Below are 12,711 nucleotides of genomic sequence, written 5' to 3'. Positions count from 1 at the left end.
AGGTTTGGTGCAACATAGGCCCACGCTATTTTGGTCATCCGTCACATCTTGATGAGCACTTGGGAGAGCAGTACCCAAGATAGAGCTGATACTGAACCCTGGCTGTACCTAGTGGAACTCAGGTTTGGTGCAACATAGGCCCACGCTATTTTGATCATCCGTCATATCTTGATGAGCGCTTGGGAGAGCAGTAGCCAAGATAGAGCTGATGCTGAACCCTGGCTGTACCTTGTGGAACTCAGGTTTGGTGCAACATAGGCACACTTTTTTTTGGTTAACTGACTTGTCGTCGTGTGCCTGTTGCAGAGTTCCACTAGGTCAGCGGTCGGCAACCAGCGGCCCGCGAGCCTCCCTGGCTATTTCGTATGTAATATTGACAAATGACAATGTCTGATAAAGATTAGATTTCGTTAACTGCCATGTGGCCCTTGGCTGCTAAAAGGTTGCCGACCGCTGCACTAGGTGGTCATCAAGATGTAACGGATGGCCAAAATAGCGTGGGGCTATGTTGCACCAAACCTTAGTTCCACTAGGTACAGCCAAGGTTCAGCATCAGCTCTATCTTGGGTACTGCTCTCCTAAAGTGCTCATCAAGATGTGACGGATGACCAAAATAGCGAGGGCCTATGTTGCACGAAACCTTAGTTCCACTAGGTACAGCCAGGGTTCAGCATCGGCTCTATCTTGGGTACTGCTTTCCCAAGTGCTCATCAAGATGTGACGGATGACCAAAATAGCGTGGGCCTATGTTGCACCAAACCTGAGTTCCACTAGGTACAGCCAGGGTTCAGCATCAGCTCTATCTTGGGTACTGCTCTCCCAAGTGCTCATCAAGATGTAACGGATGTCTAAAATAGCGTGAGCCTATGTTGCACCAAACCTGAGTTCCACTAGGTACAGCCAGGGTTCAGCATCAGCTCTATCTTGGGTACTGCTTTCCCAAGTGCTCATCAAGATGTGACGGATGACCAAAATAGCGTGGGCCTATGTTGCACCAAACCTGAGTTCCACTAGGTACAGCCAGGGTTCAGCATCAGCTCTATCTTGGGTACTGCTCTCCCAAGTGCTCATCAAGATGTGACGGATGACCAAAATAGCGTGGGCCAATGTTGCACCAAACCTGAGTTCCACTAGGTACAGCCAGGTTTCAGCATCAGCTCTATCTTGGTCTTGGGTACTGCTCTCCCAAGTGCTTATCAAGATGTGACGGGTGACCAAAATAGCGTGGGCCTATGTTGCACCAAACCTGACTTCCACTAGGTACAGCCAGGGTTCAGCATCAGCTCAGATTTATGTATACTAAAACCTTCTCCAGAATGTAACAAACACTTTTCTGGAAACCGCATCAAAATCGGTTCAGCCAAACGCGAGATAATCGCGAAATACATACATACGGGTCAAACTGAGAACCTTTTTTTTTGAAGGCGGTTAGAAATGTTTTTTTTCTTCTATAAAATGACCTGTTTGATATTTCCTGCAGTAATGCAGTAAACTACGTACAGAAGGTGTTAGATTAGATTAAAAAAACTATTTGTGGCAATAATTGCTTCTTTATAACCGGTTTAGACTCTCGGCTCGCGGCTCGTCTCGCGGCGCGTCTCTTGGCTCGCCTCGAGTGGCCTTGAGGGCATGAGCCCGTCGAGCTAATGATTACACTCTCGCCGCGTGGCTCGGCTCGAGGCTCGTCTCATGGCCCGTAAGCTCGTCGATCTAATATATTTTAAACACTAACGGCACTGCATAAGGTTTATAATCGAATGACAAGTCGAACGCGAGTGTGAACGCAAGCGCGCGTCCCGCGCGAGCCCCTTTGACTCGTTAGGCCCCGTTCGCACGGCAGCTTTTTCAACGCGCGTTAAAAAAGCGTTTGAATGACACAAATGGATAACCATGTATGTATTCACACGAAGGCGGTTTTTAAGCGCGGCGCTTTTTTATCGAGCACTGTTCGATTTTCGGCGTTGAGCGTTGGCGTCAAACTGAGTAGACCATACGGAAATCCGTGTATCTGTTCTCACAAGCGTTGAAAAAGCGCCGGCGCTGCTGTCAGTTGGCTGTCAAGTGTCAATTTTTGGTGTCAATCGTCAAGATTATTATTAGTTTCACCTTAAAAATGTCAACTTATGCTTACAAATTCCTGAAATATTCAAGCTATATTAGTAGTAATAGCAAAAAAGTATGGCTTTTCTGAGATGCGTACGTGGCAGTACGACTCACAAGTGATTTTTAAGCGTTCATATGAACACAAATATTGGAAACGGTAAAAAAGCGCCAACGTCGGGTTTTAACGCAACGCTTTTTAAGCTGTCGTGCGAATGGGGCCTTAGGCCCCGTTCGCACGGCAGCTTTTTCAACGCGCGTTAAAAAAGCGTTTGAATGACACCAATGGATAACCATGTATGTATTCACACGAAGGCGGTTTTTAAGCGCGGCGCTTTTTTATCGAGCACTGTTCGATTTTCGGCGTTGAGCGTTGGCGTCAAATTGAATAGAGCATACGGAACTCCGTGTATCTGTTCTCACAAGCGTTAAAAAAGCGCCGGCGCTGCTGTCAGTTGGCTGTCAAGTGTCAATTTTTGGTGTCAATCGTCAAGATTATTATTAGTTTCACCTTAAAAATGTCAACTTATGCTTACAAATTCCTGAAATATTCAAGCTATATTCAAATAATACGTCGTAATAGCAAATAAAGTATGGCTTTGCTGAGATGCGTACGTGGCATTACGACTCACAAGTGATTTTTAAGCGTTCATATGAACACAAATATTGGAAACGGTAAAAAAGCGCCAACGTCGGGTTTTAACGCAACGCTTTTTAAGCTGTCGTGCGAATGGGGCCTTAGTGAGTATTATATTCTTTGCTCGTGGCCAAAAAACCGCTCCTCCACGCGAGCCAGGCGAGCGCGAGCCGAGCCGCGAGACGAGTCACGAGCCTACCGTTCACACTCGCGTCTCGTGGCGCGGCTCGCGGCTCGTCTCGTGGCTCGCCCGAGAGTCTAAACTGTCTATTATGCCCACTCCAGACTATGTGCGTGAATCGCGGGCGAAGCCGCGAACGCGAGTGTGGAGTCGATTTCGCTGTCTGCGTCGCGTACGAGTGTGGAGGGGGCTTTAGAAAGATCGGTGTGGGCGGGTTGTGAGCGCGGTGCTGGCGGGCCGCGAGCGTGATGTTGGCGCGACGCGCGCGTTCCGCCGGCGTCCGCAGAGCGCGATGCGGGCGGGACGCGAGCGGCCCGCCAGCGTCGCGCGCGCCGCTTTCATCGCGCCCCGCTCACGCCACGCTCGCAAAACGCCTATGTCTGCCGGAGCCTTAACCGGCTGATATACTCTTCAGAGCATATAAAAGTAGTAACAGACTATCGCACCGGACCGCGACCTTGGTGCAGTTCTAGGAATAGCTCGTACTGGCGTGGGCTTCCACACTATCGCACCGAACCGTCAAAACGGTGCGATCCTAGCTTACAGACTGCCGCACACGTGCGCCAGTGTTGCCAAGTGTCCCATATTTCCGTGTTTTTCAACGAATTTTTGCAATGGAATCCTTTAAGATTCAATTTAAATTAATGTAGTTCCGCTTTTTTAGAGGTAGGTGGAGGGCGTGATGTAGTATAATTAGTGTCCGACCGAAACATGTTTTTTTGCCGAAACCGAAACCGAATGTTCGGCTTTGGCTCTAGTTTCGGCCGAAACTGAATCCGAAACCGAACCTTTTGTAGACTTGTTAAAATCGTTGAAAAAATATCATAATCCCGCTTTTTCACACATATTATGGGGCTGTCAACACCCAATGTCCTTGAAATTGATGTTACTTAAGCAGTTTTTTTAGAAAGTTTCTTAAGAAAATTACTAGAGTTAGACCAAGATAATTCTGCAACGATTTTGGTAACACACGCAGTGCAAGTGTTATTTTAAACGTCAAAACTTTATGAAATTATGACGTATAAATAACATTTGCACTAGTTGCACTGCGTGTTCTATCAAAATAATTGCAGAATTTTCTTGGTCTAACTCTATTCATTCACCAGTCCAGCCAACATGTAGATACAGGGTAAACCAAAAACGCGAGCGCAGCGAGCGCGAATTTTTTGTTGACAATATCGCAAGGCCGGGTACCGATTTTCACCTGCACCTACACGTCCGAAGTGCCCCAGTGAGGCCAACTTTCATGCGAAGTCAAAGCCGTGCTTCAGGCTTCAGGATAAGTAGTTGAGCACAGACTCCAGCCAATGTCCATTGTATCAAAAAGCGAGATATTTCCTTGAGCGCTGGTGGCGTAGCGATAAGAGCGTGCAACTTTCAATCCGAAGGTCGCAGGTTAGGGTTGCCAGATCGAAAGGCGCTATTATCGGGAAACAATAGAAATTTTTCGGGATTTTGGGACATAAGTCGGGAAAAAAAAAACATTCAAATTAAAGTAATTGTATTAAAAACAACGATATTTTACATTATTGGCACTACGTCAGCTCGCTCGCTCGACGACAGTTCGGAGCTTGAAATTATTGTTTCAAAACGTGAAGCTGTTTTTCGGGACTGTTTACACTTTGTCGGGAATCGGGAACACATGGTAAAAAACGGGAAAATCCCGCCAAATCCCGACCATCTGGCAACCCTATCGCAGGTACATACCCCGGCTCGTATGAGCAATGAGTTTTTCGGAACTTATATACGAAATATCATTTGATATTTACTATTTGCTTTTCGGTGAAGGAAAAACATCGTGAGGAAGCCGGACTAGTCCCGATAAGTCCTAGTTTCCTCTCTGGGTTCGAAGGTCAGTATGATGGCAGTCACTTTCGTAAAAACTAGTGCCTACGCCAATTCTTGGGATTAGTTGTCAATTGGACCCCAGGCTCCCTTGACCCGTGGCAAAAATTCCGGGATTACGCGAGGAAGATGATGAGTTTTCTTATTATTCCTTTGCCCAGGCCCAGTAACATGCGACAGTACTATCTCATTTACTCCGATACAATTAGACAGTGTGCGCGTTATAAGTATTAACAGCCTCTTAATACTGCGTCAACCGTCTAGTGGCGCCCTCATTAGTGGAATTGTGTTTTATAATGAACCAATTAATTTCTGTAGGTACCTATACACGAATCAGTATACCTATGTAGGTACATATTAATATTGTTGTCCTACTTATTCCCCAACTTTTGGTCTTTGTCACATAGTTTAGTTTCATAGTTTCATCGTACGAAGTACTATTTCGTAAGTTTCGGCCCAGCCGAAAGTTTCGGCCGTTTTTTGGCCGAAACCGAAACTACAGCCGAAACATGATTTTTTGGCCGAAACTGGCCGAAACCGAAACCGAAACCGAACCTTCGGTCGGACACTAAGTATAATGCACCTTTTTCCATGAAAATCTTAAAAAATCGGTGTCTTTTTAAAGCACTGCTTCCGCATTTTTGTTATTTCATCGACTGGCTACATTGCCGTCCACTGTCATAATTTGAAAATGACAGCTGTCAAACGGTGCTATGCAGCTTACACACTTACACAAATTATTGTACCTCTATGATTTGATCAGAAAAAAATGGCGTCAATCGATTGGCTTTAAAGCCACAACAGACGACCGTACCGCACTACAACCTTGGTGCGCCGCACGCACCCAGAAGATTCGCGTTTGGGGGCATTTTTTTCATTGAGACCGCTCAAATTTTACCATAATTCTAAAATTAGTGATTATATTGAAAATTGACGCCAATTCCTTTTCTGATCAAATTAGTCGATATCATCCCTTCTGGACTGGCCTTATAGTGGTAACACACTATCGCACCGCATAAGTGAGAGCGAGAAACAGATATCTCTTTTTCGCTCTCACTTATGGGTACGACGCACCAAGGTCGCGGTGCGGTGCGACAGTGTGTTATCACTATTAAGTCTGAGGCCCTACCGCGAAAAACGATAAAAGAAATTCTATATTTTCCTCTCTGTCACTCGAATAGCCAAGAGCGATAAGAAAAAAGAGGCAGATAACAAATTTTCGGTTTTTGTGGTAGGCCCTTAAGTATTGTCATGTCAGTATTGTCACTGTCACTTGTCCGATGCCCATGCTCACGTTTTTGGATACATTTGTTGGTTAGTGGGATTCGCGCGTGGTACTATTTAAATAACATTAAAATTGTTATAAACCTAATTTTATTGTGCTGAATGTACTACTGAAAGAGGTAGAATATAATTACTGTATTCTTTGTGTGTATTTAGAAATAACTTGTGGTTTCAAAGTTAGTTCAAATAATAACTTGACATAATACTTACAGAAATATAACGATGTCCATCCAAAAGAAGCCTATTAAGTCTAAGCAGCTGAAAGTGGAATTGAATAAGGAATTTATATTCCTACAAAATATATTTTCAGTTTTGTCCATACCGCAGCAAACAAAAGGTAAGTAAAGACAACGTTATATTATAGCAACTGTATTGCGAAATGAATTATATTTATGACTATGTATGTATTTTGTAAATTTGACTTTAAATTCCGTTGCTATGCTATAACTGCACTTCAGAAATATTTAATTTGATAACATTAAACACTAATACATTGTACAGTCAACTGTAAAAATATGGGTGTACAAATCATACTCAAAAATATGTCCCATAACTCTTATGTCAGTGATTTAAGAACTATGGGACATATTTTTGAGTAAGTTGTCTACACCAATATTTTTACAGTTGACTGTACACTAACCAATCAAAGAAAGCCAAGTAATTGTTGTAGTTAATTATACTCTATCCATTGGTACCTAATTGTTATCCGTTTTCACAGCTTGATTACAGTATTTCATATGAATAATAATGGAAAATTATGATTGCCTACTACCTATCTACTAGTGTTAGTTCAGTTAAGGACTTACCACAACAAGGCTGGATGCAATAATTGATGCTGTATCATTTTGTCGTGTTAAATAAGTATAGACATTTTTTAAGCAAATTACTTTCCATAAACTTAAAGTTATTCTCTTAGGGTTTTGAATTTTAAATGTTTTTAGTAATAATTGCACATTGTAATTCTGTTTAGCATCAGGAATGCTATACTTATCATCAAGGAATAAAACTTTAATTAAACCTTCTGCTATGCGATTATTGTTACTAAGGATTGATTACAATAGTTTATTTTGGAAGTAAAGCCGATACTGTTACTTCTTATGCTGAACCTACACATTAAACAGTTTTAACAGATTACCACAAACACTGTTGGGCTGTTTCAAATAATTAATGTGATATAATATGTTTATTCTATCCTATCTTGGTAACTGAAAAAAAAAAAAATCCATATTTAAATGTGCATTATTGGCATTGCTCACCCTATTAAAAAATAACATGCTATTGAATTACCTTACTTGTTAAGTTTATTATGGACCTGCTTGGAACGCAATTTGATTATTTTTTGTAATGCTATTTGTTTTCTAACTACATAAATATACTGCTGACTTGACTTTAATTTATTCTACTCTTATATTTTTCAGATGAGTTTGATGATGATGTTGATGACATTGAAATAACCAATGGTGATGCTAACCAAGAGGAGAAGAAGCTGCCAAAACGGGTGACTACTATTGCAGAGTTAGAAGAGAGGCTTGAGAAAATCAAGTCACAAAACAACTTCCACTTGAAAACCAAACTGGCCAAGAAAAGTCTTGCAAGCAAATTGAATAAAAAAATCAAGAAGAGAGACAGGATAAATAAAACTAAAGTAAAGCCATCTGTAGACAAACCTATATTACCGAAGAAAGAACACAAAATGGAAACTGCTGTTGCACCAAAACCTATATTTAACAATGAAGGAAAACTGGTCTTTTCCAAGTTTGATTTTGCAAACACTGGACATAAAGGTTTGTTGTTAGATTTATTTGGATGTGATGACAATAAATAAATAACTTTGCTCTGAGAGCACAACTTTATTTCTGCTTAGATAACTAATCTGTGAATTTCGAAATAAGCAGTTTTTACATGGTTTTATCACAGCCTGCATTAGATATGACTGGGTCATGTTGCTATATTTCTTTTATATGGAAAAACCCTATACATATATAGTCCGACTGGTCTGGCTTTTCAGTGGTTGAACACCACTACAAACTATTTCAACATGAATCAATGATAGTCTCAAATTGTGAATGATGGAGATGAAAATGCCTCCTACAGTTATTATTTAGCCTTTAGCCGGACAATACAATTCTTTTGCAGTTTGATAATGTTTAACACTTTCGCAACCGGGCAAAAAACGGCGCACTACCCCAGAAACCGGTCGTCTATATCTGCGTACAAAACAACCCGCTGGGCGGGTTGTCCGGCATCTGAGTAAAGTTTACGAGTGCCCGAGAGTCGGGTACGCGGTGTCGAATGTGTTAATAATCGACATAATCGTGAAAGTTTAAATCAGTGTAATACAATTCTTCTTTATTCATGTTCATATATTTTGCTTGTTTTCCATTTTTGTACCAAATATCAGCTATATAAATCATATTAATCATTTATGTTCTATATTATTTTCAGACAGGGTAAATAAGGGTGAGAAAAATCCTAAGAAAATCTTAGAAAATCTCAAGCAACAAGAAGAAAAGTTCAGACAACTAGAAGAAAGTGAAGAAAAGTCTAAAGTGAAGGAATTGAAAGAAAAAATGGCATGGAAAAATATGTTGCAAAAAGCTGAAGGCCAAAAAATTAAGGATGACCCCAATCTGCTAAAGAAATCAATTCAAAAAAGAGTAAGTCATCTCTTACACAAATTCATTTAGATTTTAGAGTCATAGATGAAACCATCATTTCTTTCTAAAAACTGTGTAGAGTCATCATCATCATTCCACAGCAATATGAGGCACCATTTTTAACAGACTTTGAGAACATGGAGGTTCTCAAATTGTCTGTTTTTTTGTATGTTTGGTCAATACATTAAAAAAGTGTGACCAAAAGGCAAGTCGAAATAGATGATTGCATCTCATTTTGACATTACGATTCAAGTACGTATAGTAGAAAATTCGCAACGTGTGGCGATAAATTAAAACACAACCGAATGGAGTCGTTGCGAGTGAGAAATCGTTACCGAGTTGCGAATTAACGCGATACTTGTGCGAATGTGTATCGTACAACGTTTTACAGTACATTATGACATGACATTTATGACCCTTTATGACATTTTCAATATAGGCATGTAAAGTGCAAATTACTAAAGTGGTAAATAATTACCGCACTAGTACGGTAAAGTAGCACTTTACATGCCTACAACAGTACTGTCTAGGTTATATGTACCTATATCCTCGATCAAGAGTTTCAATAACAGATTAAATTAAGATTTTTGAAATTTGAATAGGCCTTCTGAAATCTAATCATTCTAATCAAATATATGCAATTATTACAGGAGCAAAAGAAGAAGCACAGTAAAAAGCAATGGGACAACAGGATTCAAAATGTTAAAGAGACTAAAGACGCTAGACAAGCTAAACGGACCGAGAACATTACTAAGAAAAAGAAAGAAAAGAAGTCTAAAAAGATTAAACAGGCCGTTAAGAGAGGGCGTGTTGTAATATAAGAATAACTATAAGTAAATACTAGGTTTGATAAAACATTTTTTTTTTTCGATAGCCCTACGCAAAGAATGGCAAGTGTCATAAATAACAATACATACCGTAAAAGTATAAATCTTTGCCCTTTAACATAACTTTGCCCACCGAGTCACCCTAGTTTACGCTCAGGAATGTACCCTTAAAATTAACGGAGTTGAAAAAACCTTGTTTTGGCAATACGTGGCTATGGGTGTTTCACTCTTGCATAAACGAAGAGCTAGATGCCCAAACCTTGAATATAGTTTTTAGGGTTCCGTACCCAAAAGATAAAACGGGACCCTATTACTAAGACTTCGCTGTCCGTCCGTCCGTCGGTCACCAGGCTGTATCTCACGAACCGTGATAGCTAGACAGTTGAAATTTTCACAGATGATGTATTTATGTTGCCGCTATAACAACAAATACTAAAAACAGAATAAAATAAAGATTTAAATGAGGCTCTCATACAACAAACGTGATTTTTGACCAAAGTTAAGCAACGTCGGGCGTGGTCAGTACTTAGATGGGTGACCGTTTTTTTTTTATTTTTTTTTTGCGTTTTTTTTTTCATTATGGTAAGGAACCCTTCGTGCGCGAGTCCGACTCGCACTTGCCCGGTTTTTTATTGCACTTTAGGCATAGAGTAATGTAAGTAATGAAAGACTGGTAACTCCATACATCAGTTTTCTTACCAAAACGCGCGTTATTTCGTAGTCGACATCTAGCGTCAAGTAGCGGAATATATCAGTACTGCTAGTCGACGGTATATGTCGCGGCGAACAAAAACTAATGCTCAACATTTTACAGCTAAAATTATAACCGGATTACTCGAAACTCTATTTTCAACTCCTTCTGCTTCTAATATTAGTTGTAAATTGTTTTAGCAGTACATCTTTCGTCAGTAGCGACACTTTGTGCCATCTGGTGTCAAGTAGCGGTACTGATAGTTCCACTACTTAACGTTAGATGACGACTACGAAATAACGCGCGTTTTGGTAAGAAAACTGATGTATGGAGTTACCACTCTTTCTTTACTTATATTACTCAATGCTTTAGGAGAGGTAGGCAGAAATACTGTCAAAATAATACGCAATGAAACAGTAAGGAAACTTCGTTTATTGGTGAAAGGTATACGTAATATATTCTCGTATGTTATTGTATTAGACCAATATATAATAGTGCGTAAGCTTAATTCTAGCTGACCATTAAAAGAATATTATGTGTGTAGAACATTATGTAAATGTAAAGATTATTGATAAAAACCAATAATAAAGCGGGGGGGTACTATAACATTCAAAATATGCACATGGAATTACTCTGATGTTGTTAGAAATCTTATCATTTATCGTAGCGTAGCAGAATGTACCTATTGGAAGTCTGCACCATTCACACGAGGGGCGGATGAAGGTCTCACGGCCAAGCAAAATAATATACTCCCTAGCAGCGCTGACGCTGAGTAGAAAGCTTACAGATTGTTTTAGTCGGTGGTACATGAATGCTAAAAGTAGGTAGGTAAATAATATGGCGAAGCACTCCAGTAGACAGGAAATGCCATGAGATACCTAATGCGCTATTTGCTATATTAGATATATATATCTACAAATAGTGTTGTAACAGGCTCGAGTTCGACAGCACTTTTAGCAACGACCCGCTCAGTCTCTACGAAGTCTCCCTCCGTCCAAATAAGTACTGTATATAGTTTTCTAAGAAAACCATAAAACCCACTCGCTTAAGAAGATTTGTTATTATTTTAGACTTTTTAGAGTCACCTGTTCTTTCCTAATGGTTGCTTTTACACTTTATCATGGATGTCCACGGCCATGCCACGTTTAACCTTTTGGACGCCAATGACCGATATATACGCACCGCAGGTTCAACGCCAAAGACCGATTAATCGGTCACAGACCACAGAGCAACATAGACCTACGTGCATATGCATAAAGTTCAATTTCAGTTTTGACACTTCGGTGACGTGACGTCCGAGTGACTGCTTTTGTGTGTTGACACGGAGTCGAAAAGGTTAATGCAGTCAATTTTAGTTTACCGTCAACGGCACAGCAATTTAAAAGCAACCAATAGGATAATAGTGTCGAATATAAAAAAAAAACTATTTACTTCGAGAATTTACAACACTATACATAACTGACCGCAAAATTACCTTCCGCCTCTCGAAAAAATCTGGTGGAAATAAAATTACATTACTAAAAATATTCTATGATATACTAAAATCATATGAACACATTTTTTCTTAATCCTACCTCTAAAATAAAATCCACACCAATCTAATAACTACCGATACAACACATTGATTGAGTTTTCTTATGGTTGATGTCTAACCGGTTGATTCAGCAGTAATACAAACGTGAATTCGGTTTTTAGGGTTCCGTACCCAAAGGGTAAAACGGGGCCCTATTACTAAGTCTCCGCTGTCCGTCCGTCTGTCTGTCACCAGGCTGTATCTCACGAACCGTGATAGCTAGACAGTTGAAATTTTCACAGATGATGTATTTCTATTGCCGCTATAACAATAAATACTAAAAACAGAATAAAATAAAGATTTAAGTGGGGCTCCCATACAACAAACGTGATTTTTGACCGAAGTTAAGCAACGTCGGGCGGGGTCAGTACTTGGATGGGTGACCGTTTTTATAGATAATGGTACGGAACCCTTCGTTTGCGAGTTCGACTCGCAGTTGGCCGGTTTTTTTATTGATAGCCATTTCTGTCCTGTATATTATTTTTATATCAAGATTAACCTTAAAATAAGAAGCGATCAACGCGATGAAAAAGAGACCGATACAAGTGCGCACTGGGTGCAAATTATAAGTGGGCAGTTTCTTTACATACAGGAATCGCTGTCGTCTCAATAATATGGGCTATATAAAAATAAGTTTATTGAAAAGCAATTACTTAGTGGAGTTTAGTGGTTACTAAAAAAGTAAGTAATAAATGATAAGGTTGCGCATTTAGGATTTTGTACACAAAATGGAAGACCTGGGATGTAATAAAGAGAGAACAAGCAGCACGCTAACGCAGTTGGAATACTTATTTAATTTTGGATATTTTTTTCGAACTTTTCAGTGGGCTAACAAGATAGGTCGATCTAAATTTCATTTAATCAAATATTTGCTGGCTGTGGGGGTTAACACATTTTACCTGTATAAATTATTTCT

At 40.1% G+C, this 12,711-nt stretch overlaps 1 protein-coding gene across 1 annotated transcript; it reads left to right on the top strand.

Moving 5' to 3' along the window:
• Positions 1–6,176: 6,176 nt before the first annotated feature.
• On the top strand, positions 6,177–9,559 carry LOC134805313 (surfeit locus protein 6 homolog). The gene is made up of 4 exons (XM_063778631.1): positions 6,177–6,384; positions 7,466–7,831; positions 8,493–8,704; positions 9,355–9,559. The coding sequence occupies exons 1-4, from the start codon at positions 6,270–6,272 to the stop codon at positions 9,523–9,525; spliced, it is 864 nt and encodes a 287-aa protein (XP_063634701.1). The 5' UTR covers positions 6,177–6,269; the 3' UTR covers positions 9,526–9,559.
• The last annotated feature ends 3,152 nt before the right edge of the window (positions 9,560–12,711 follow it).

This window comes from Cydia splendana, chromosome Z, assembly GCF_910591565.1.
Source record: "Cydia splendana chromosome Z, ilCydSple1.2, whole genome shotgun sequence".
NCBI lineage: Eukaryota > Metazoa > Arthropoda > Insecta > Lepidoptera > Tortricidae > Cydia > Cydia splendana.
This window is presented reverse-complemented; position numbering and strand designations above follow the sequence as displayed.

Coding starts and splice junctions, on each gene's coding strand:
- LOC134805313 (XM_063778631.1), top strand. CDS start 6,270: ATGTCCATCCAAAAGAAGCCTATTAAGTCTAAGCAGCTGAAAGTGGAA. Junction 7,832..8,492: donor TGCAAACACTGGACATAAAG/GTTTGTTGTTAG, acceptor TATTATTTTCAG/ACAGGGTAAATAAGGGTGAG. Junction 8,705..9,354: donor AGAAATCAATTCAAAAAAGA/GTAAGTCATCTC, acceptor CAATTATTACAG/GAGCAAAAGAAGAAGCACAG.